The 25,798-nt window shown below is 41.4% G+C and overlaps 1 protein-coding gene across 4 annotated transcripts in view; it reads right to left on the bottom strand.

Moving 5' to 3' along the window:
* The window catches only part of VSTM5 (V-set and transmembrane domain containing 5), a 92,771-nt gene extending 68,648 nt beyond the window's left edge, over positions 1-24,123 (bottom strand). The window contains exon 1 of one of the 4 annotated variants that reach the window (XM_077484979.1): positions 23,779-24,123. In XM_077484979.1, coding sequence (XP_077341105.1) covers positions 23,779-23,860 — 82 coding nt within the window. In that variant the 5' untranslated portion in view covers positions 23,861-24,123. The remainder of the gene's footprint in view (positions 1-23,778) is intronic. The other 3 variants (XM_077484981.1, XM_077484978.1, XM_077484980.1) reach the window with 3 other exon arrangements.
* Positions 24,124-25,798: the final 1,675 nt, after the last annotated feature.

Genomic DNA, 25,798 nt, shown 5'->3' with positions numbered 1-25,798 from the left:
CAGAGTCCTGACCTCAACCCGATGAAACACCATTGGGATGAATTAGAGTGCAGACTGCGAGCCAGGCCATCTCGTTCACCTCAGTGCCTGACCTCACAAATGCGCTTCTGGAAGAATGGTCAAACATTCCCATAGACACACTGCTAAACCCTGTGGACGGCCTTCCCAGAAGAGTTGAAGCTGTTATAGCTGCAAAGGGTGACTAACTCAATATTGAACCATACGGACTAAGAGTGGGATGCTAGTTCATGTAAAGGCAGGTGTCCCAATACTTTTGACAATATAGTGTATACTGTTTTTATATATATATATATATATATATATATATATATATATATATATAGATAGATATAGATATAGATATAGAGAGAGATGTGCTCATAGGTTTACATACCCTGGCAGAATTTATGATTTCTTGGCCATTTTTCAGAGAATATGAGTGGTAACACAAAAAGTTTTCTAAAAGTTTTTTAAAAGTTTTCTTTCACTCATGGTTAGTTTGGCTGAAGCCATTTATTGTCAATCAACTATGTTTACTATTCTTTAATCATAATCACAATAGAAACTACCCAAATGACCCTGATCAAAAGTTTACATACCCTGGTGATTTTGGCTTGATAACATGCACACAAGTTGGCACAAAGGGGTTTTAACCACTTCAGCCCCGGACCAATTATCAGCCTAAGGACCAGAGGTCTTTTTACAATTTCGCACTGCACTGCTTTAACTGGTAATTGCGTGGTCATGCAATGCTGTACCCAAACGAAATTTGCATCCTTTTCTTCCCACAAATAGAGCTTTCTTTTGATGGTATTTGATTGCCTCTGCGATTTTTATTTTTTGCGATATAAATGGAAAAAGACCGAAAAAAAAATATTTTCTACTTTTTGTTATAAGAAAAATCTAATAAACTCAATTTTAGTCATACATTTAGGGCAAAATGTATTCAGCCACATGTCTTTAGTAAAAAAATGTCAATAAGCGTATATTTATTGGTTTGCGCAAAAGTTATAGCGTCTACAAACTAGAGTACATTTTCTGGAATTTACACAGCTTTTAATTTATGACTGCCTATCTCATTTCTTGAGGTGCTAAAATGGCAGGGCAGTACAAACCCCCCCCCAAATGACCCCATTTTGGAAAGTAGACACCCCAAGGAAATTGCTGAGGGGCATGTTGAGCCTATTGAATATTTTTTTTTTTTGTCCCAAGTGATTGAATAATGACACAAAAAATAAAGAAAAGTTTACAAAAAGTTGTCACTAAATGATATATTGCTCACACATTCCATAGTTATATGTGGAATTGCACCCCAAAATATATTCTGCTGCTTCTCCTGAGTTCGGGGATACCACATATGTGGGACTTTTTGGGAGTCTAGCCGCGTACGGCACCCCGAAAACCAATCACTGCCTTCAGGATTTCTAAGGGTGCAAATTTTTGATTTCACTCCTCACTACCTATCACAGTTTCGAAGGCCATAAAATGCCAAAATAGCACAAACCCCCCCCCCAAATGACCCCATTTTGGAAAGTAGACACCCCAAGCTATTTACTGAGAGGCATGTTGAGTCCATGAAATATTTTATATTTTGCCACAAGTTGCAGGAATATAAAATTTTTTTTTTTTTTTTTTTGCACAAAGTTGTCACTAAATGATATATTGCTCACACATGCTATGGGCATAAGTCAAATTACACCCCAAAATAAAATCTGCTGCTTCTCCCGAGTACAGGGATACCACATGTGGGGGACTTTTTTGGAGCCTAGCCACGTACGGGAACCCCGAAAACCAAGTACTGCCTTTCCGGATTTAAATATAAAACGCTACCAAAAAAAACTGTTAGCGATCGCAGGGATCAGGCCTGACTCTGCGATCGCTGCAGTTATGTGTTTAGTGTTTTGTAAGTGACAGTGATCGATCGATACTGCACTTGGGTGGGCTGGGCGGAGGGGCAAAACGCAGGTGCTAGCAGGTATCTGGGTTGATCCTGCTAACAATGTTTTTTTTTTTGGAACCCTAAACTGCTGGGGACGCTAGTATAGATCTGATCAGATCAGATATTGATCTGTTCAGATTCTACAGATTATACTACTACGTTTATGCTTTGCGCGTGGGTGTTAGCGGTACTGGCACTAACCTAGCTCTGCCTGGGGCGACGCAGACCCTGACCCTAAAACCTAATTGATATCACCCGCCGGGTTATCAGGGGGTTAAACCTTTATTGGGTAATAAATGGTGGGTGCCCTGATGCTATAAAAAGCAAACTAACCAGAGTCACCCGTAACACTTATACAGTGATCACTGGTGAAAGGGTTAACTAGGGACAATCAGGGGGTTCAAATTTTTATTAGGTAGTATATGGGGGTCCCTGGCGCTATATAAAAACCTGACGGGGAACCTAAATAACTAACTGGCTAACCAGCGTCACCAGTGACACTTATACGGTGATCGCTGGTGAAAGGGTTAACTAGGGGCAATCAGGGGGTTAAAACCATTATTGGGTAGTATATGGGGGTACCTAGCGCTATAAAAACCTGGCGGTGAACCTAAAAAAGTAACTAGCTACTGAGCGGCACCAGTGACACTAATGCAGCGATCAGAAAAATGATCTCTTAGTGACACTGGCAAAAGGGGGTGAAAGGGTTAACTCTAGGGGCAATCAGGGGGTTAAACCTTTATTGGGGGGTGGTAGGGGGCTACCCTGGACCTAACACTAACTGCCCTGACAGTTTTTACTGTCACAACTGACACTGAATGCAGTGATCAGTAAATAAATGATCACTGCAATCAGTGACACTGTGACTGGTGATCGGGGGGGGGGGTTTGTGTGCCTGTGTGTGCCTCTGTGTGCCTACGTGTTAGTGTAGTGTTGGTGCACACTTACTTTCACTTTTCCTCGTAGTCCGGTCAAAAAGACCGCCCCGAGGAGAATGACATCACTTCCTCCCTGCCTGTGTTTACTATACACAGTGGGAGGAAGCTTCTCATTCGCCAGGAACGATCGAGAGGGGATGGCCAGAAACCAACTGCCATCCCCTCATCCCGGATCGCTCCTGCAGCGAAACGGACTGCCGCATCCAGCGGGAGGGGGTCTGATCGGACCCCCCACCCGCTGGAAGGCAAGCACGTACATGTATGTGCTTGTGCCTGTACATGCCATTGTGATGACGTACATTGGCATGCAGCGGTCCTTAAGTGGTTAAAGAGGAAGTAAAGGCAGTTGAAAAAAAAATAAAAAAAGGAACCTGCAAGGCAAAGGCATAATGAGCTAGTATGCATAGCATACTAGCTCATTATGAATAACTTACCTGAGAACGAAGCCCCCAAAGCAGTCCTCCATCTTCATGTTCACCGCTGCCATGGATCCCGGAGTGACTTCCGGGTCTCCCTGCTCCGGCGCTGTGATTCGCCGGAGCCGCGATGACGTCACTCCCACGCATGTGCAGGGAGCCGACACGAGCAGCATATCGCCGTGATCTGCGGCCTGCCCAGTGCACCTGCGCGCCGCTGTCTACGGCGCATGCGGCGTAGACAGCGGTGGCTGTCTTTTTGTAAATATCTCCTAAACCGTATAGGTTTAGGAGATATTTATTGGACCTACAGGTCAGCCTTAATCTAGGCTTGCCTGTAGGTCAAAGTGGTTTGTAAGGGTTTACAACCACTTTAATGGCTATTAAAGGTAACCTTCCTCACCTGTGATCTGTTTGCTTGTAATTAGGCCAATGTGGTGCCTATATTTAAAAAGGGAACAAAGTCTTTACCAAGTAACTATAGACTAGTTTCTTTAACTTCTATAGTTGGGAAGATACTGGAGGGATTAATAAAAGACCACATAGATGAGTTCTTGCAGGAAAAAAATATTTTAAGCAACAGACAGCATGGATTAATGAAAGACAGAAGTTGTCATACAAACCTGATTTCTTTTATGAGGTGGTAAGTAAAACCTTGGACAGAAGGGTGGCGGTGGACGTGGTATACTTGGATTTTGCGAAAGCGTTCGATACAGTTCCGCACACACGGTTCATGTGTAAGGTAAAGTCTACAGGTTTGGAAATATCAGTTTGTAAATGGATAGAAAACTGTCTAAAAGAGAATTCAGAGAGAAGTGGTTAATGATTCTTACTCTGACTGGTCTAAGGTTATCAGTGGTGTACCCCAAGGTTCAGTGCTGGGACCCTTACTTTTTAATATCTTTATAAATGATATTGGGTCTGGGATCAAAAGTAACATTTCCATCTTTGCAGATGACACCAAGCTATGCAGTGGAATTACGTCCTTACAGGATGTCTCCAATTTACAAGCCGACCTCAATGCTCTGTCTAATTGGGCGACTATGTGGCAGATGAGGTTTACTGTTGAGAAATGTAAAGTTACACACTTGGGGGCTAACAATATGCATGCATCATACATGCTAGGGGGAGTACAACTGGGGGATTCCATAGTGGAGAAGGATCTGGGGGTTTTGGAAGATCATAAGCTCAATAATAGCATGCAATGCCAAGCTGCGGTTTCCAAAGCGAGCAAAGTCCTTTCTTGTATTAAGAGAGGTATGGACTCCAGAGAGATGTCATTTTGCCCCTGCTCAAATCATTAGTAAGACCTCATCTGGAATATGCAGTTCAGTTTTGGGCACCAGCTCTCAAAAAGGATATCGGGGGACTGGAGAAAGTGCAGAGAAGGGCAACCAAACGGATAAGAGGCATGGAGGATCTCAGCTATGAGGAAAGATTAGAGAAACTGGATGTATTCACTCTTGATAAGAGGAGATTAAGGGGGGATATGATCAACATGTACAAATATATAAGGGGTCCATATAGTGAATTTGGTGTTAAGTTTTTCACTTTACAGTCAACAAAGAGGACAAGGGGGCATGCTTTACATCTAGAGGAAAAGAGATTTAATCTCCAAATATGGAAAGGTTTCTTCACAGTAAGCCCTTGTACACACGGTCGGACATTCCGATGGAAAATGTCCGATTGGACCGCGTTGTCGGATAATCCGACAGTGTGTGGGCTCCATCGGACTGTTTCCGTCGGAATATTCGACAGACCAAGTTTGAGAGCTTGGCTATAAAACTTTCTGACAACATGATCCGATCGGACTTTGTCCGATCATGTGTAGAGAATTCCGATCGGACAAAGTGCCATGCATGCTCAGATCAAATTCGTAGACCAAAGCTATTGGCTACTAGCCTGAACGTAGTCCCGTCGTAACGAATTAACGTCATCACGTTCTGAACAATCGGATTTTCGGACAACTTTGTCGACCGTTTGTATGCAACACAAGTTTCGGACAAAATCTGTCATACAAAATCCTACGGATTTTGTTGTCGGAATGTCCGACCATGTGTACAAGGGCTAAGAGCTGAAAATGTGGAATAGACTCCCTGCAGAGGTGGTTCTGGCCAGCTCAGTAGATTGCTTTAAGAAAGGTCTGGATTATTTCCTAAGTGTACATAATATACCTGGGTACTAACATTTATTGGTAAAGTTGATCCGGGGAAAATCCGATTGCCTCTTGGGGGATCAGGAAGGAATTTTTTTTCCCCTGCTTTAGCAAATTGGATCATGCTCTGCTGGGGTTTTTTTCCTTCCTCTGGATCAACTGTGGGTATAGAATTGGGTATATGGGATTGTATGATATTATTATTATTTTTTTTTGTGGTTGAACTAGATGGACTTTTTTAAACCTGACTAACTATGTAACTATATAATAAGTGTGTGTATAAAAGGTCAATGAGTTTCTGGACTCCTGACAGACCCTTGCATCTTTCATCCAGTGCTGCACTGACATTTCTGTATTCTGAGTCATGGAGAAAGCAAAAGAATTGTCAAAGGATCTACAGGAAAAGGTAGTTGACCTGTATAAAAAAGGAAAGGGATATAAAAAGATATCCAATAAATTGAAAATGCCACTCATCAGTGTTCAAACTAATCAAGATGTAGAAAATTGGGGGTTCTGTTGAAACCAAACCACGGTCAGGCAGACCAACTAAAATTTCAGCCATAACTGCCAGGAAAATTGTTCAGATGGAAAGAAAAACCCACAAATAACTTCAGGTGAAATACAGGACTCTGAAAACATGTGGTGCGGCTGTTTCAAGATGCACAATAAGGAGGCACTTGAAGAAAGATGGGCTGCATGGTCAAGTCGCCAGTAGAAAGCCATTACTACGCAAATGCCACAAAGTATCCCACTTACAATACGCCAAACAGCACAGAGACAAGCCTCAAACCTTCTGCCACAAAGTCATTTGGAGTGATGAGACCAAAATTTAGCTTTTTGGCTATAAACGCTTCATTTGGAGAGGAGTCAACAAAGCCTATGATGAAAGGTACATCATTCCTACTGTGAAACACGGAGGTGGATCGCTGATTTTTGGAGATGTGTGAGCTACAAAGGCACAGGAAATGTGGTCAAATGGATGGCAAGATGAATGCAGTATGTTATCAAAAAATACTGGAGGAACATTTACATTCATCAGCCAGGAAGCTGCGCATTGGGACGTACTTGGACATTCCAACATGATAATGATCCACAACACAAGGCCAATTCGACCTGTAATTGGCTACAGCAGAATAAAGTGAAGGCTCTGGAGTGGCCATCTCAGTTTCCTGACCTCAATATCATTGAGCCACTGTGGGGAGATCTCAAATGTGCAGTTCGCCCAAGACAGCCCAAGAATTTACAGGAACTGGAGGGTTTTTGCCAAGAGGAATGAGCAGCTTTACCATCTGAGAAGATAAAGAGCCTCGTTCACAAATACCACAAAATACTTCAAGCTCTCATTGATGTTAAAGGGGGCAATACAGCGTATTAAGAACTGGGGTATGTAAACTTTTGATAAGGGTCATTTGGGTAGTTTCTGTCTTCATTATGATTTAAAAAGAGTAAACACAGTTGATTGATAATAAATGGCTTCAACCAAACACTAACCATTAGTGAAAAACGTTTTTGTGTTATCATTCATATTCTCTGAAAAATGGCCAAGAAATCATAAATTCTGCCAGGGTATGTAAACTTATGAGCACAACTGTGTAATATATATTATATCAAATATTTAATTTATTCTGCCCAATTAATTGAATAAACTTCCAAATGCTTGATGCGCCTAAATGCTGCTTAGGCGTGTTTTTGAAGCTGGTTTTCTACTGCCAGGAGAAAAGCATTTAGTCTGCATGAAGCCTGAACATCCACAATTAGGAGAGTGCACATTCAAACCCTCTCATATGTCATCACAGATGACTGCAACTGTTGTTAGATCTAGAAAAGCACTTAAAGACAACCTAACAGGGTGCCATTTCGTTTACTAAAGCACTGTGTATTGATCATTTTATTGGACTGGTTACTAATAACAGAGCCATCGTCCCCAATTTGATAGCCACAAAATATAGAACAATTGGACTTTAACGGTACCAAAATACAGTAATATATTCACAAATATATATTTAAATTGTACGGGTACTATTTATATACCTTAAAAAAATATATTAGGTAGGATGCAATCCCATTCCACAATACTTCTCTTTGAATTTTGTACCCCCTGCTTGGCTCATATATCTGCAACCTACCTACTGATTTAGGAGTACAATAGTCTTCACATTTCAAAACTGTAATCTGCAGAGGGCTGAGACCACTTTTCAAAGCATTTACCAGATGTAGATCTGCTTCCTCAGGAGATAAATTGGAAGTGAGAGATAATTTGATCTTGATAATTATCTTTCTCCTCCTAGTTATCTCCTGAGGAAGCAGATTTCTATCTGAGAAACGCATTGAGAAGCGGTTTCACCCCTCTGCAGATTACGGCTTGGAAATGTGAAGACTAATCGTACTCTTAAATCAATAAGTTGTTTGTGGATATATGATCCGAGCGGGGGGTGTTTTTTTAGGGCGCTAGGAGGTTACTGTGCGAAGAATGCAAAAATAAGTATTGTCTTTAAATCAATTGTATATGTTTTTCTAGTTCAAAGATTTTATTGCGTATTACATATACCATCACACACAAAATCATGTAAGAAAAAAAAAGGTGAAAATCTCTTTGCAGGGAGAAGTATCAGAAAGGTCCAATAATAACATAGACTGAAGTAGGTAGCACTTCACAGTGTATAGTACACAGAAATACACAAAGTCAGATTCAATAGAGGCAAAGTTGGGAGAAACTAGCAGTGGCTAGCTGGTACCCCACAGCCAAAATTATGGGTTCAAGATGGGGGCCAGTCAGTGCCTTGAAGTATAGGTACAGAGAGTGAAAGAAGACAATGAAGGAGGGAGAGGGGATCCAGGGTTGTCCCATGACCAGAGGTAAAAAGGGATAGTGTCAAGGTTCTAATAAAGACTTATCAAAGGGGGTAAATACTTATCCATCCAGGGTTCCCAAATTCTCATGTACCTCTGCACCTTATCCTACCTAGAGGGTGGCCTCTAACTTGGCATGGATCATCGCCTAGGTCACTTTATTTTCAGTCGCTGTCGTACACAATACCTGTGACGTCCATGATCCGGTGATGGTTTGTTTTGCAGCAGTTGATGCATAAAAGAAGAGGTCAGATTGGTTCCCGGTCAGCTCTGATGGTGCCATATTCAGTAATACTGTCTATGAAGCTGGTTATATAGATTTTTCAAACAGCTGGGAAAGAAGTAAGAAGATTTCACCCCAAAAAGATTTCACTTGAGGGCAGATCCACCAGGTGCAAAGATATGTGCGGGTTCTCCACAACCCTGAAAGCAGGTTGATGAGTAGCCTAAAACATATTTAGCTATTCTACCACTTTATAAGATGTTTAAAATGTGGAACTGTTAAGAGACACCTTATGAGTTGCCTGCTGGACATCTGCCTAGTCACTGGGTGTAAGGTCTAAGGTTAAACTGGTTGGAAACCTCAGACATGAAATATGAACAAAGCATATCCCTCTACAGTGTGTACTCAATAAAGAGTACTGATGCCACATACACAAGATCGGACTTTCCGGCAGACTTGGTCCGGCGGACTGGAATTCGTCAGACAATTCGATCGTGTGTGGGCTCCAGCAGACTTTTTTTTCCCAAAAGTCAGACGGACCTAGAAATAAACATATTTCAAATCTATCCGATTGACTCAAGTCCAATGGACTAAAAATCGGGAAAACCGTTCATCTGTGTTCTAGTCCGACAGACCAAATATGACGCAAGGGCAGCTATTGGCTACTGGCTATTGAACTTCCTTGTTTAGTCCTGTTTACGTTATTACGTTCAAAACTATTTGGGGTTTCTAGCACTAAGTGACCCAGAGATACGTGGCCCCAAAGTCGGGTAACAAAATGTCAAGCACTTTTGTGCGGCAGAGAATTACATTTTACGACCCGAATTTGGGGCCACATATCTCGGGGTCACTTATAGCTAGAAACACCAAATTTGGTATGCAAACACAATAGAACTAGCACTATAACATATCCAAATTTGTGGTTTCTAGTACCAAATGACCCCGAGATACATGGCCCTAAATTCGGGTCGCAAAATATTTTCGAATCCGGTTGAAATAGTTTTGAATGCAGTTGAAATAATTTCAAATCAGGTTGAAATCATTTCGAATTCGGTAGAAATATTTTCGAATTTGGTTGAAATATTTTCGAATGTGACCAATTTTTCGAATTCGCCAGAAAACAAAACGAAATAAGAAAATGAATTTAACTAATTTAACTAATTTAACTAATATAACTAAACGAAATGAATTAATTAACAAATTAAAACAAAACTAAACTAAACAATTTTTTTCCTTTTGCACATGTCTAGTCCAATCTAATATGTTTTTAAGGTACATCAATAAAAACCTGTACATTTCAATATATTGCATATATTACTATATTTTGGTACCTTTAAAGAAGAACTGAACGCAATTTTTTTCCTCCATTTTGAATAAAGTGAACTAGGGCTATAACCCCTGTATCATTGGGGAGATCTCCCTTCACTTCCTGGCCCATAGCAAAAACAGGAAGTGAGAGGAAATTCCTCCAAAGAGAGGGAATCCTGGTCGTCACTAGAACTGGTGTCCCCATTGGAAGATTTACCCTACGTTCCTATTCTGGTAAATTTGTGATTTTTCTTTCACTTTCACTCTCAGTGGTATTGGTAAAGAGGACAAATAGAGAGGGTGAGTAAGGAGAGTGAATAGAGAGGCCCAGACAGTGGTAAAAAGTGTAATTTTCATTACAGTCACTGTGCCATTGTAAATCCTTGTCTTCTGGTGGGGATCCCTTTCTAGGAGAGTGTAAACTAACCCTGATGCCGCATACACACGGTCGGACTTTCCGGCAGAAAAAGTCAGACGGAATCTTTTCATTGGATATTCCGATCGTATGTGGGCCTCATCTGACTTTTTTTTTTTTTTTATTCTGACGGTCCTAGAAATAGAACAATGGAATCAATTCCTATCGGGAAAACCGCTCGTCTGTATGCTGTTCTGACGGACCAAAAACGGCGCATGCTCTGAAGCAAGTACGAGACGGCAGCTATTGACTACTGGCTATTGAACTTCCTTTTTCTAGTCCCGTCGTATGTGTTGTACGTCACCACGTTTTAGGCAGTCGGACTGTGGTGTGATTGTGTATAGGCAAGACAGTTTCAGCGGAACTCAGTCAGAACTCCGTTGGAAAAACCGGTCGCGGCATCATAGGATTTTGGCATACAAATGCAAGCCCTGGTGAAGGGGTTACTTTGCCCACCGAAATGCATTGGCTACTGTTTGTCTACCTATTGTCACTACATTGTCAAGAATAAAGCTATATAGACTGCATGAACTCTCTCCAGCATCTGTTGCATCATTGCTTTAGACCAGTGTTGCCAACCCCCTCAAAGTGAAATTTACCTACAGGATGCCAAAATTTACAAACTGCAACAACTTTTTACTGGCAGAAATCATGACATTTACTGACAGAGATGCATTTTTTGCTGGTACTGCATACAAGTACCTAAAATTACAGTTTTCAGTGCTAAACAGTTTAAATATCAATATTTAAACTATAAACATGTAGCTAGTGCAATTAGCAATGTGTTTATTTTAAACAAAAGTAAAAAAACATACATGAAGGTCAGGTTAATATAACACAGCCAGCACAGAGTCCCCCCATATATCAGCGTTTATCAGAGACCACCTTCAGCTGAGTGCATACACTAAGGTAAGGGGGGACATTGTACAGGAGGTGGTCAGGGGCTGCGGACATTGTACAGGAGGTGGTCAGGGGCTGTGGACATTGTACAGGAGGTGGTCAGGGGCTGCGGACATTGTACAGGAGGTGGTCAGGGGCTGCGGACATTGTACAGGAGGTGGTCAGGGGCTGTGGACATTGTACGGGAGGTGGTCAGGGGCTGCGCACATTGTACAGGAGGTGGTCAGGGGCTGCGGACATTGTACAGGAGGTGGTCAGGGGCTGCGGACATTGTACAGGAGGTGGTCAGGGGCTGTGGACATTGTACAGGAGGTGGTCAGGGGCAGCGGACATTGTACAGGAGGTGGTCAGGGGCTGTGGACATTGTACGGGAGGTGGTCAGGGGCTGCGGACATTGTACAGGAGGTGGTCAGGGGCTGTGGACATTGTACGGGAGGTGGTCAGGGGCTGCGGACATTGTACAGGATGTGGTCAGGGGCTGCGGACAGCCATATTTTTTACATGAAAAAACAGGTAGAGGGTATGGTTCAAAGTACCACATGACAGAGCCACAGGGAAATAGTTTTATAATGCAAAAAAAAAAAAAAAAAAAATTATCAAAACATACAAATGTTTTTTTTTGTTTTTTTCTATTACAAGGGATGTTTACATTCCTTGTAATAGGAATAAAAGTGGCACATTTTTTAAAACAGTGTAGAAGTAAAAGGGAAAATAAATTAGAATTTTTATTTTTTTTTAAATGTGCCCCATCCCGCTGAGCTTGCGTGCAGAAGCGAACGCATAAGTGAGTAGCGCCCGCATATGAAAACAGTGTTCAAACCACACGTGTGAGGAGGTATCGCTGTGATCGGTAGAGCGAGAGCAATAATTCTAGCCCTAAGACCTCCTTTGTAACGCAAAACATGCAACCGGTAGTATTTTTTAAATGTTGCCTATGGAGATTTTTAAAGGTTAAAAGTTTGTCACTATTCCACGAGCGGGCGCAATTTTGAAGTGTGACTGTTGTCTTATTTTTAAATTCAAAAAAGTGTATTTTTTTTTTTAAGTGCGCATGTAAAACCGCTGCGCAAATACGTTGTGACAAAGTATTGCAACGACCGCCATTTTATTCTCTAGGATGTTAGAAAATGTATAATGTTTGGCAGTTCTAAGTAATTTTCTAGCAAAAGAAAATGTTAAAGCAGGACATGTTTGGTAACTGTTTACTCAGCGTAACTTCATCTTTTAGATTTTACAAATAAAATTGGGTTAGTGCAGGGCTCAAAATTTCAAGTCCTGAACTGCTACCCAGGTCTAAAGGGTTACTCGCCACCCAACCCCTACCCTGTACCTCCCCAATTCCGCCCCTAAACATGCCATTGTAAAGTATCTCATTAAATTAATTGTTAAATGTTTTATGCAGAATTAAGTTACAAAAATAAAAATGATCAAAACAGGCAAGTGGAAGCTTACATACTGTGTACTGGTTCAGCCAATTGGCTTCCAGGTTTCCCCTCTCTATCCCAAGCCTAATCATGGGACAACAAATCAGCATAACTAGCTTTTTCCAATAAGCAGGAAGAGGATATTGGCAGCATTTTTGCAAAATCAGAAAATAAAGCAAGTACATGTGTAGCGCTGGTATTTTTTGCCTGCTAATGTAATGCAATGTTAATCTATGAGCAGTGTTATAATTTGGTATTTGGTACCATCTAGTGGCCTATATGTCAAATGGACTTCAATTATTTTCTTTTCATGAACATGGAGAAATATTAGAGGACGTGGCTGTTTATTTAAATTTTACAATGACCTACCTACCTAGAATGCCAAGTGACCTACCCAGGAACACTCAGTACTGAACTGCATGCTGAGTAGGCTATAAAAGGACACACGCGGCAATTTTCTGTCTCTTCTAGACACGTGGCCTGCCTACAAGGACCTGTGAGGAGGTCTCTAGAGAGCGCGGCCTACAACCACTGCGGAGCGGAACAGCCAGGGACGCTGTCTTGTACCTGAGTGCTGGAAAGACTGCGTGACCGGATCGGAAAGGATCCAGAGACATCTGTTGGAGCCATCAGAGGGTCCCAGTTCATCTTGCAGAGCAGAGCGGTGTGACGGCACCGGCCAGTGCGGAGCAAGACTGAGACCAGTGGAGCGAAGCTGCGCTATTCTTCAGACCCAGTTTGGTGAGAGGGCTGTTGCCCACAGTTTCTTAACGCACTTTTGTACACCTACACATTTAACACAGTGTTGCTGGGACCTGTAGTCCCATGGAGGAGAACTTAATAAAAGGACTGAGTTTAAGCAGGCCTCAAGCCTACCCTTCACTGTACTACAGGCACTGTGTTATACCAAGCCAATTGCACCGGAGGCAGTTACAGGTGTACTGCACTAAAAGAATAGTCCTTACTTTCACCTTACTTTAATCCTTGTTTGTTTAACTGTTGGATTACAATTTCTACAACACAAATAGCAGAAGACAGAAGACTAAAGACTGTATCTCTCATTGCAAGGCCTTGCGTCCTTTCAAAGTAGGGGGAGCTCCCTGGTAGTTGTGTTGTGCTTTATATTCCTGAGATTACCAGCGTGTGCTAGAAGTGGGAAGGTGCACAGAGTTCAGGCATTGTCACTCTGAGCAGTAGTCCAAATTGGAGACACACTTTCAGGGATTGTCTAAGACAACTCTATATGTACCAACTGTTGTGAATGCCTAGTGTGCTGTTGCATTATGCTTGTGTGCAAATACTGTAATTACTATTTTACATCAGTTCCAGTAAAGATACGTTTCTGATTAAGTACAATTGGTGTGAAGTGTTCCTTTTCCTCTAGGTGGAGCATCGGATACCTAGGTAATAACAAAGGTATACTGTTGTTATATTGTACATTGTGGGGTTATCCATTACTATTAGCTTCACACCAACATTGCACCACAGCTGTGTCAAAGGGGATTGAGCCAATTCAATGGGGGTTTAATAGCAGAGTACCGGCCCAATCAAGCTCAGCAGCTCCTTCGGGAGTCAGTGCTACACATGTAAAATAATAGCTGTAAAAATTACAAATTTACAAGACATCAGATTATCCCTACCCATACATGGGGAAGTAAAGACTAAAGCCCCATACACACGATCAGATTTTCTGCTGATTTTTGTCTTCAGATTTACCAAAACCATGCAGTGCAAGGGCCTGATTGCATACACATTGAAACTCCTAGGGTTTGACCTCATATTATATGGTTTTGGTAAATCGGAAGACAAAAATCAGCAGAAAATCTGATAGTGTATGGGGCTTAAGAGTGAAAAAAAATCAAGAAAGCCTGAATATTCCCAAACTGTGCCTGCCTCCCCAACTGAGCCGAGCCCGAACACTCGCCCTCAACTGATTTCTACTCGCCAAATGCAAGCAGGCGAGTGGAAATTTTGAGGGCTGGGTTCTTGTATTGTGTTTTTTGCATTGAAATGCAAAAAAGTGTATTTTTCACAAAAAATTGCTGCGCAAATACCGTGCGATGTAAACAAATTGCCACACCCACCAATATATTCTTTAGGGCCTCTGCTTTAAAAAATATATAATGTTTGGGGGTTCTAACTAATTTTCTGGCAAAAAACAATGATCTTTACATATAAACAAAAGTCTCAGAAAGGCCTGGAGCTGAAGTGGGTAAATCAAAGCTCCAGATTTAGACGATGGGAAAACAAACTTGTAAAAACCGACGGGTGTATGTTGTTAAACGGCTCACTATACAGTTTCATGCTCCTCAGGCTTTACCATGCATTAACCCAAATTTGTAGGCAAATTCAATCTGCGTTAAAGCTAAACTCCAGCCTTTCCTATAGTCTTGCAAGAGTGAAATGGCTCCTCTCCTGTAGTGCGATTTCACTGCACACTGTGAGCTTCTCAGAGAGTGCATTAGAAGCTGCAGTGAGATAGAAACTGCCTCATTTCCTGGCTGCAGGACAATCAGCATCACCCAGAGTTTTCTTCCCCAACCTGACAATCCCTGGACTGCCCTTTTCATTCAGTGGATTTCAGTTTTTCCAAACATGGAGGTTCAGCACTACATGTAGGTGTCACCTAGTATGATCTACATGAAAATGGAGCCTACCTGGGAGTACCCTCCCCTCCATACTGATGTCCACCTATCCCAAGGTATTTTAATATGTAACTCCTCCCAACAACCAGTCCATGGCTTGCATTAGAGCTCTTGGGAGAAGTACTGTGAGGTTTTCAGGAAGCTATGTACATCTTGCTGGCTCTACCCACCAGCCATGATCTGCCCGCACTGCATAGAGAAGCACATAGACCAAGAAGACTTTACTGGGTCTAAAATAACGTATGTAAGGAAAATGTCATTAGTATATTAATGAGAGGGAGGGAGAAGCCAAAGAAGGCATATTATAATCAGAATAAAATCCAGCTTTAACCCATGCTATTAATTGCTTTGCCCAGTGGCTCAATAATGCAGGAAGGAAATTTTCCCAAAGTAGACAGAGGTACTAATTTCCCCCACATTAATCCAAAATAAATTTTCTGGAATTTATATCTTATTCTAGATTACCAAAACAATATTGAATCAAATAAAAATAAAGATAAACTAGCATACTTTATTATTATACAAGATTTATATAGCGCCAATAGTTTGCGCAACGCTTTAGAGCATGAGGGTAGACAGTACAGTAACAATACAATTCAATACAGGAGGAATCGGAGGGCCTTGCTCATTAGAGCTTTCAATCTAAGAGGGAGGGTCAAGTGATACAAAAAGGTAATAACTGTGGGGGAAGAGCTGATGAAGAAAATAAAAGTACAGTTAGGTGAGGGCCGAATAGGCTTCTCTGAAGAGAAAGGATTTCCGGGATTGTCTAAAAGCAAGCAGAGTAGAATATTGTCAGCCAGATTGAGGTAGGGAGTTCCAGAGGATGGGAGAGGCTTGGGAAAAGTCCTGAAGCGGAACATGGGATAAGGTGACAAGGAGGCTAGAGAGCAGAAGGTCTTGGGAGGAACGTAGAGATCTCCTCACAAATTGTATCAATCTTATGTTTGAAGTGATTGGCGATCTCCTGGGCAGTGAGTGAGTTAGTGGGTGGAGGATGAAGTAGAGAGTTAAAGGTAGAGAAGACCTGATGGGGACGAGATGATAAGTTGTTAATGAGAGTGATAAAAAAGGAGCTGCTTGGCATGAAGGAGACAGGAATTGTATTTCTGGAGGGCAGATTTATATTGGTTGAAATCTTCCTGAGACTTTGTCTTACGCCACAGGTGCTCAAGAGCGCGGTTATGTTTTTTCAGACTTCTGGTGTCATCAGTTTGCCAAGGTTGTAGGGGCCTGATTTTGTGTGTAGTGAGGGGGTCAGTGTATCTCGGGAGGATGACAGTGAGCTGTTTTAGACAGAAGTGGCTAAGTTCGGGCAGGACGGGGATGACATTTGTCATAGAGGTGATCAGTAGCAGAGTAGAGGAGAGACGGGTTGAAGTAGGTTTGACGAAGGTTTCTATGGGTAAATGTTAGGCGGTTGGAGAGAGAGGTGGTGGAAGAGAGGGAGAGAATGAAACTAACAGGGTAGTGATCAGAGAGAGTGAAAGGATTGTTGGAGAGGATGCATGGAGTGCCTAGGTGGGAGAAAACAAGGTCAAGGGTTTTACCATCAGAGTGAGTAGGAGCATGTATGTATTGCTTCAGGTCAAAGGAGCATGTTAGACTGAGAAGTTTGGAAGTAGCAGGAGTGTTAGTATTAACAGGAATGTTAACGTCACCTAGAGATTTCAGAAGAGAGAAAGTAGGGTAGCTAGGTGGAAAAGTCATCAGAAAGGCTGTTACTGGTCCAGGTGGCTGGTAGATCACAACTATCCTTATGCCGCTTTTCATCGGAAAATGCGACCGTGTGTATGCTCCATCAGAATTTAGCTGTCCGAATTTCTGCCAGCCAAAAATTGATAGCATGTTCTCAATTTTCCAGATGGAAATTCCGATCGTGTGTATGCAATTCCGACATGCTAAAAATCACGCATGCTAAGATTCAACTACGAGACAGAAGCTATTGGCTACTGGCTATTGAACTTCCTTTTTCTAGTCCTGTCATACGTGTTCTACGTCATCACGTTATAAACGTTCGGAACTTGGTGTGACCGTGTGTAGGCAAGACAGCTTGAGCCGAATTCTGTCATGAAAACCATCAGTGCTTTTTCCGACGAGAATTCCGATTGTGTGTACGGGGCATTAAAGAGACTGGAGGGTAAAGACGAATGCAATATGCCTCAAATGGTAAGAGGATAGTGGTGCGCTGTACAGAGAAATACTCAACTTAAAAATAGAAAATAAGTGGTAACCAGTGGCGGTGGCAACACTGATACTAAACAGAGGTATTGGGTGACATAATCAAGTAAGTATTCAAGAAAAACAGAGATGGCATGACATGACTTGATGTGCAATAAAGTGATTTTAAAAGGAAAAAAAATGTACAAATAAATAAATAAATACATTTCCATAAACTTGGTTTGTATCAAAAAATATTAGACGCTTAAATTTAATAGTGAGTGTGGATGATAATGAACCCACGTGCTGAGAAGGAATAATACAGTGCTGGTCTCCCAACGTGGAATCACAAGTGAAAGAAACGGATAAATGCAATCAATAATAAAACAAGCTAAAAATAATTTTCTAAAAAAGTAAATTTAAGTGTCCATAAAACATTCCATTGATATAAATCCTAAAGTGCACAGTGTAGTGATATTCTACATCCAATTCATAAAGTGCTGGTACTTGTAAACCTAATTCGGTATAAGGTGCTGCTAGAGGTGGGTATCCCGTGCAATCCTTTGTGGTAATTATATGAGTGTCCCCTTACCTTACTGCTGTAAGGTTACAGCATAAAAATGATATATCTTTGGGGTCCTTGGTGACCGTCCCCTTTAAGGATCCTACTGTGGTAACCCAGGTCCTGGCTGGCGTTCCTATCCTGCCTATTCCAAGCGGCGTATGGCCCCTTTAAGGGTGGCTTAGGGATGCTCAGGTTGGAGGGTCTCACCAAAGTACCATATATAGGGATTAAAGCAAAGAGGAGGGAAGCCCCATAGTGTAGTACTTTTACAGCATTTATTTCGATTAAAGACAGGTAACAAAAACATATAAATCAATGAGCGGTGTACAAACGAGCGGCAAGCTCGATTAGCATCACTTCCGTTGGCAGCAGTCCCGACGCGTGTTCGTCACGGATCACGTGACTTCATCACCCTGGACACTTACATTTATTTTTTTAGAAAATTATTTTTTTAGCTTGTTTTATTATTGATTGCATTTATCTGTTTCTTTCACTTGTGATTCCACGTTGGGAGACCAGCACTGTATTATTCCTTCTTAGCACGTGGGTTCATTATCATCCACACTCACTATTATATTTAAGTCTAAGCCCCTGTACACACGGTCGGAGATTTCGACAACCAAATCCGTCGGATTTTGTCCGTCGGATCTTGTCCGAAACTGTTGAATACACACGGTCGGACTAAGTTGTCGAAAAATCCGATCATTCAGAACGTGATGACGTAATAGTAGCCAATAGCTTTGATGTAGGAATTTGATCTGAGCATGCGTGGCACTTGATCCGATCAAAATTCTCTACACATGATCGGAGTATGTCCGATTGAACCAGTTGGTCGGAAAATATTTCCACCAAGTTGGAAAATTGGGTCCGACGGATATTCCGAAGGAATCAGTCCGATGCATACCACACACAGTCGGATTATCCGACAACACGGTCCGATAGGACACATTCCGACGGATTCTCCGACCGTGTGTACAAGGGCTAATATTTTTTGATACACACCACATTTATGGAAACTTATTTATTTGTTTATTTGTATGTTTTTTTCCTTTTAAAAACACTTTATTGCACATCAAGTCATGTCATGCCATCTCTGAAATCTCCTCAGATTTTTCTTGAATACATACTTTATGTATTATGGATTATGTCACCCGATACCTCTGTTTAGTATCAGTGTGGCCACCGCCACTGGTTACCACTTATTTTCTATTTTTAAGTTGAGTATTTCTCTGTACAGCGACCACTATCCTCTTACCTTTTTATTCTTCCGTGGGTTCAGACATTTCCCTCAGTGCGTGCAGCAGTACGCTAGCTAGTATTCTGTGTGTTGGCGCAGGAATACCCTGTTTATTATCTAATGTGCCCCAAATGAGGAGAGTGACAGTGAGGGAGGTGGGTGAAGTATCTGAAAGGTGCTATGCGGGACTAGAGGAATTTCTACTCCCCCTCCCTTCTGTCCATTGGGTCTAAGAAAGTGAGTCCAGAGAGGGCCACCATGGGAGAGGGCAGCAGGAGAAACAGTGTCGGATTCATGACACCAGGTTTCAGTTATTAAAATGTAAATTAGTAGTAGATTAAATGAGATAGCACTAAAGAGGTAGTGGAGAGAAGCAACAATCAGTGCTGCCAGAATGACATAGGCTGCTACTGCTGTTGGCTACATTCCTGTCCATCATGGTCAATCAATAGACAAAAATAAATACATACAAATCTTTGCACCTGCAGAACCCTAAAACCTTAGTCTACCCAAAGGGAGGAAAGCCCCCTGATACAGCATACTGGCTCCTACCAGACATGGTAGCTGACTGGTTGCCATGCTGATCCACTAAATTCAGTACTTTCTAAGTATGCAGACCTGTTTCTCTGACTGTTCTCTGACTTCACAAGTTCAACGCTTGATCTAAGTCAATAACGTAGGAAGCATTGAAGACAGAGAATCAGCATGACAAAGAGACAGCTGGCCTTTATGATGATCAGGAATGGTAGTCAATGGACCGCTCTCACAAAAAGATTTGTTTTACCCAAATTTTTGCAAACGTCCAGCTTATGTATACACCCAATAAACAAATGCGTATTCAGATAATCCATTTATTTTCATTTTTTTTTATGTTCATCATTTATTGGTGCATCATCTACATATTCCCCTAATGCCGCGTACACACGAGCGGACTTTTCAACATCCAAAGTCCGAAGGACTGAGTCCGTCAGACTATCCGATCCTGTGTGGGCTGCAACGGACTTTTGACTCGCCAAAGTCCGAAGGACTTTAGAATATGGAACATGCTTCAAATTTTTCCGAAGGAACTCCGCCGGACCCGGTCCCCTTCGAAAAATCCGCTCGTGTGTATGCTACTCCGACGGACTAAAACCGACGCTAGGGCAGCTATTGGCTACTGGCTATGAATCACGTTCATTACGTTCGAATCCGTCGGAGTTTAGTGTGATCGTGTGTGGCCAAGTCCGCTCAGCCGAAAAGTCTGTCAGAACTCCGTCGGAATTCCAGCAGAACTCAGACGGAACTCCTTCGGAAGTCTGTCGGACATAAGTCCTCTCGTGTGTACGGGGCTTAAGTGTTATACGCTAGGCCAGTGATGGCGAACCTTGGCACCCCAGATGTTTTTGAACTACATTTCCCATGATGCTCATGCACTCTGATGTGTAGTTGAGCATCATGGGAAATGTAGTTTCAAAACATCTGGAGTGCCAAGGTTCGCCATCACTGCGCTAGGCATTATCAAGGGGATGCAATCAAATGCACTCCAAGCTATTCCCTGAATTCTTGCTGCTGAGGTTTGAGTCACCAGATATCTATATCTACCACTGTACCTATTTTAATTCCATGAAAGTTCAAGAACAGCTGACACTCACTGCCTTCAGCCCCCATTGATAGAGTTGGCAGTTCCTTTACTCTGGGGAACTATAGGTAGGTTCCAGTGGGACAGTATCTACAGTTGTAACATGTATGATTGAAGATCAACCTTTTTAGTATCAGCTTGCAGATGGTGTCTAGCCAATGTAGAACTACAAATCTCAGTGTGTCTGAGCTTATAGTCTTTGACTGATTGATGCACTGCTCTGTGGTTGATTCCATTGGCTGTCAGCTCCATCACTTGTAAACTCTTTCTTGGTCTAGATTTGTATAAGCAGGTTAAGATTCCCATAGAAAGGTATGACCAATTGTCTTATCCAAGCTACTTCTTTTTTTTTTTTTTTTTAAGTTTTGGATAGACTGGGGAATGGCTAAAACCTCTGTCAGGCTTTTAGTAATGTCCATGTACCATTTGTAGCAATTATCCCTCTTTTCCTTTCCCAATGACATCTCATCCTCTCTCATCACATTAGGGCAGGTTTACTAAAGGATTAGATAGGATTTTGCTAAGAAAATGTTTACTTAGATTAACTAAGGTGAAGCTATGTTTAGTTTGAATACCCAAAGATGTGCAAGGGAAACTGAAAAGCAAGTTTTTAGCTTGCCCATGATTAGATGGATGAAATGAACACAGCGTCTCCTTATTGACAATGATCAAGGACCATTCACTTTACAATATGAACCTTCTCTACTCATTTAAACCCCAGTGAATCTGATACCTAGGCTTTGTAAGTTTATATTTCTGTGTGACGTTATCAGAACCCATCCTTCATGTCAGATGGCATGCCCTTTAAAAAAATACCAGAATATTGAATACAAGCCAAATTAGGCTTCATGGTTACTTCTACTGAAAGAGATTGCCCTAAAGAAGATTCTGTAAGAGAAATATTGACATTAAGCCCTGATGAACGGGAATTTCTTGGTCCTGTAATGAGTTGTCTGTTTATTGCTGTTCTTCCTGTTGTCACATGGTCACCAATAATAAATGTTAATGGGCTTTTGAGATGATTGGTTGGTGCTCTGATAATTTCTTTGTGATACCCTTTAAAGAAACCAAAAGATTTTGAGATCTCCTACTTTAAGCATCTCAGACCCCACAATTCTTATAATAAATATATCCAAATCATATAACACAATGCTGATCAAAATATTTAATAAATATATTCAAGCCATAAAATACAACAATCATCAAAATATGTAATAAATTAATTCAAATATATTCAAAATGCTATGCTTCTAATAGATTTAAGCATGCATTCCTTCATGTATGAGATGTTTAAAGGTGGAGACTCAACAATATTCACATTTTTTTAAAGGGTGTGTCACATGAAACATTTAGGATTTATTGGTTAACTATTAGGACTCATATATTGTATTGCTTTAAAATATCAACAATGGTCTCCAGTGTTTTGCTATCTTAATAGACTGTACAATTATATTGCAACGTATGGACAGCTTTAGAGAATTTGAGCTTTTCTCCAAAACAGGTAATTTGCAATAAAAGCCATTGAGTACTATCATAGTTGTAATGATACTGTCAAGGAATTGTCATGATTGCCATGATACTGTCCTGATTGCCATAATACTGATCTGGAACTGTCACGATTGCCACATTACTGTCATGGAACTGTCATGATGGCCATGATACTGTTCTGGAACTGTCATGATGGCCATGATACTGTTCTGGAACTGTCATGATTGCCATGATACTGTCATGATTGCCAGGATACTCTCAAGGAATGGTTATGATTGCCACAATACTGTCAAAGTATTGTCATGATACTGTCACGGAACTATCATAATACTGTCATGATTGTAATGATACTGTAAGGTGGACCCCCTGGATTATACATATAGAAACAGATGATTTTAGGACCTTAATGTGAAGCTTTGTATCTGTGAAATTGATTGAGGTAGTAAAGTGAAATACACCCCCTATTTGGGTATGCCTTTCTTATTGTCCTTTTTTTTTTTTTTTTTTTAAGGGAGTCCAATAGAAAAAATAATGATGATATTAGTATTTATATAAAACGAGAAGGAAAGATATATATGGGCATGCATAGAAATACATATGACTAGACTTTATACATGGCTAGGAAATATGGATACTGAAGTATTTTTGTATTCTCCCTTATCTTTTACTACTTTTTCTGTTTTTGTACCTTTTTTCTCTGTCAATTAAAATTTAATAAAAACAAATTGAGTAAAAATGATTGCAATGATACTGTCAAGAAACTGTCATTATTATCATGACTGTCATGATATTGTCATGAAATTATTATAATACTGTCATGATAGATACTGTCAAGGAACTGTCAGGAATCTGTCTTAATTGTCCAAATACTGTCACGAACTGCCATGTCATGATATTGTCATGAAATTATCATAATCCTGTCATGGCTGGTTGTAATGATACTGTCCAGGAACTGTCATGATATATATTGTCAAGGAACTGTCAGGAAACTGTCTTAATTGTCAAGATACTGTCAAGGAACTGTCAGGAAACTGTCTTAATTGTCCAAATACTGTCATGGAACTGTCATGATATTGTCATGAAATTATCATAACACTGTCATGGTTGGTTGTAATGATACTGTCCAGGAGCTGTCATGATAGATACTGTCAAGGAACTGTCAGGAAACTGTCTTAATTGTCATGACACTGTAACAATGCTGTCATGGTTGTGACAATACTGTCTTGATTGTTGCAAGTGCACTAATACAGTTTTAATCACCTTAATCATTAAACATGGGAAGCCAAGATCACAATAAATGAATGGGGAAGAAATCCTAAACCAGATCCATTTAGATAAGGGACATTTGTAGGGAAAATATTGCTGGGGTTGTCCCCGTAACTGAAGACAAAGCTGTTGCAAATGCTATACGAGCGATCGTTCGCCCCTTGTATAGAGGCACCTCTATAGGTGCCAACCTCCTCATTGTGCATACACAGGCAGAGAACATAGACTTACTGTGAGGGATCAGCTGTAGAAGGCATAGTATGAGAAGCAGCACTGTTGCTCTGGCTTGTCCCCAGTCTCTGAGATTCTTCATGGGAGAGATAGTGACAGCTCATCCCAGGTTCCCTTGTGTCTGGAGCAGCAGCCAGGCATGTTGCTGTCAGTGTTCAGTATTCATCCTTCTCCATAGATGACGTCATTTATAGTGGGGATCTCCAGAGCTGGCAGCCCTCCAGTCACACAGCACCTGCACTGTGTGGTTACCTGTGCCTCCCGCCTCGTTATATATGGAGCTGCAGTCTGCTGTCACAGGCGCTCTGGTTTAACCAGTTTGCATAGGCACGTCCTTTAAAAGAAACACACAAGGCGAATGCAGCAGACTTGTTTACAGCACATGCTCAGATATTGATTTATGGTTGTTTGCTGGCAGCAGTACAAAGACACATCTACAAAGAGCTGAGGGAAGGCCGTTACACTTAGGTTGTAATGACATGCACTGTTCTGCCTAATGGGAAATTGATGCTTATAGATATACCCTGCAACTAAATCTAGCATGCCCGCCATATGCCCCCCTTAATTCCCGAAGGGGAACTCCAGAAACCTTAAAGTGTGTTTTCAACTTTGCAGACAAATTTGAGAAACTTAATATATGTTTATGTGTTCCCATTTACCCAGCATACATATTTATTACCTTTCTAGTTATTTATTTGGAGCAGGTTTATACTTAGGACCGGGGCTTTTTTTCAGTGGGAACGTGGAGGAACGCAGTTCTGCTACCTCCAGCACAGAATGTAGGAAATGGCAAGGGGTACTAGAGTGTGCTGGAGGGTCTACTGATGCTGGCTGCAGGGGGTGGGAGTTATGGTCACTGGGTGGATCTATTGTTGTGGGGGGCGGGGGGGAGGGTCTAGTTTTGCTGGAGAGGTTAAAGAATAAGTTCACATTTGTTCACTTTTTTTTATATACTAAATTCCAGCTCCCCTATGTACTAATATAGCATTCATGTACTTTTTTTGCGAAAATATCAAAGCTTTCCATAAAATCTACAGACACGTACCTTACTGTTCTCCATCCATGTTTCCAAACGTATCCATTTCTTCGGTCTTACTTCCTTTACAGGTCATGACACAGGAAGTAGTTCATCAGCTGACCTCATTAGCACACACCCTGCATCCTCTACCCTCCCATTCCCAGCTGCACATTTTTTAAATGAAATGCAATCAATCATTGATCACACATCTCACTAAATAGACAATATACAATCAGATTGCATAGTGTATGGCCATCTTTATACAAGTACATAGAAGGGAGTGGACAGAAACACTCGGGTGTCAAGCCTCATTCACATCTTTGCATAACGGGAACTCGCATTCTCACATGAGTTTTTTTATTTTTTTAGCAAGCGGGGGAGGCGTTTTGAATGCCCTACACACAACAATTGCCCCAAAGAAGCTTCAGAACTTTTTTTTTAGAGTGAACTTTTTTGCTGTGATTTTTGGTGCAGCGCATTTCTGAAATGTATGAAAAAAACTCGCCACCGCCCTCATCTATAGCTGGCTATAGCAGTAAGTGGCATTGGAAGGCTAAATCAGATAACAACAAGGCCTGGGGAATGCCCAGGAAAAATCCAAGCCTACTTTCCACCAGCTCGCAGACAACCAAATTGACCTAACAGTACGTTAAAAACAGGGGTTTAGTCCGCACGCATTTGCAAACGCATGCGTAAGCCACAGAGCCTCGTCAAGGCACCTTGGTATCTGTGGTCCTAACACTAAAGTATGAGTGTCCCCACAGTGGAGGCACATGCATTCTAATGGATAGATGAGGTGAGGTGGACTGAAGGGGAGCCCACCCCTTCTTAAAGGTGCATGCAGCACACCAAACACCCAGCATGTAGCACAATGGCTGCAAAGGTGTTGGTGCATTGCTGTACCAATACAAATACGATATGAAAAAACTTGCCACCACCCTCATCTATAGCTGGCTATTTCTGAAATGTAAGGAAACGCACAGATGTGAATTAAGCCTCCTT

This window comes from Lithobates pipiens, unplaced genomic scaffold (genome assembly GCF_037356315.1).
Source record: "Lithobates pipiens isolate NorthernLeopardFrog02 unplaced genomic scaffold, aLitPip1_a1.2 Scaffold_17, whole genome shotgun sequence".
NCBI classification, from domain to species: Eukaryota; Metazoa; Chordata; class Amphibia; order Anura; family Ranidae; genus Lithobates; species Lithobates pipiens.
This window is presented reverse-complemented; position numbering and strand designations above follow the sequence as displayed.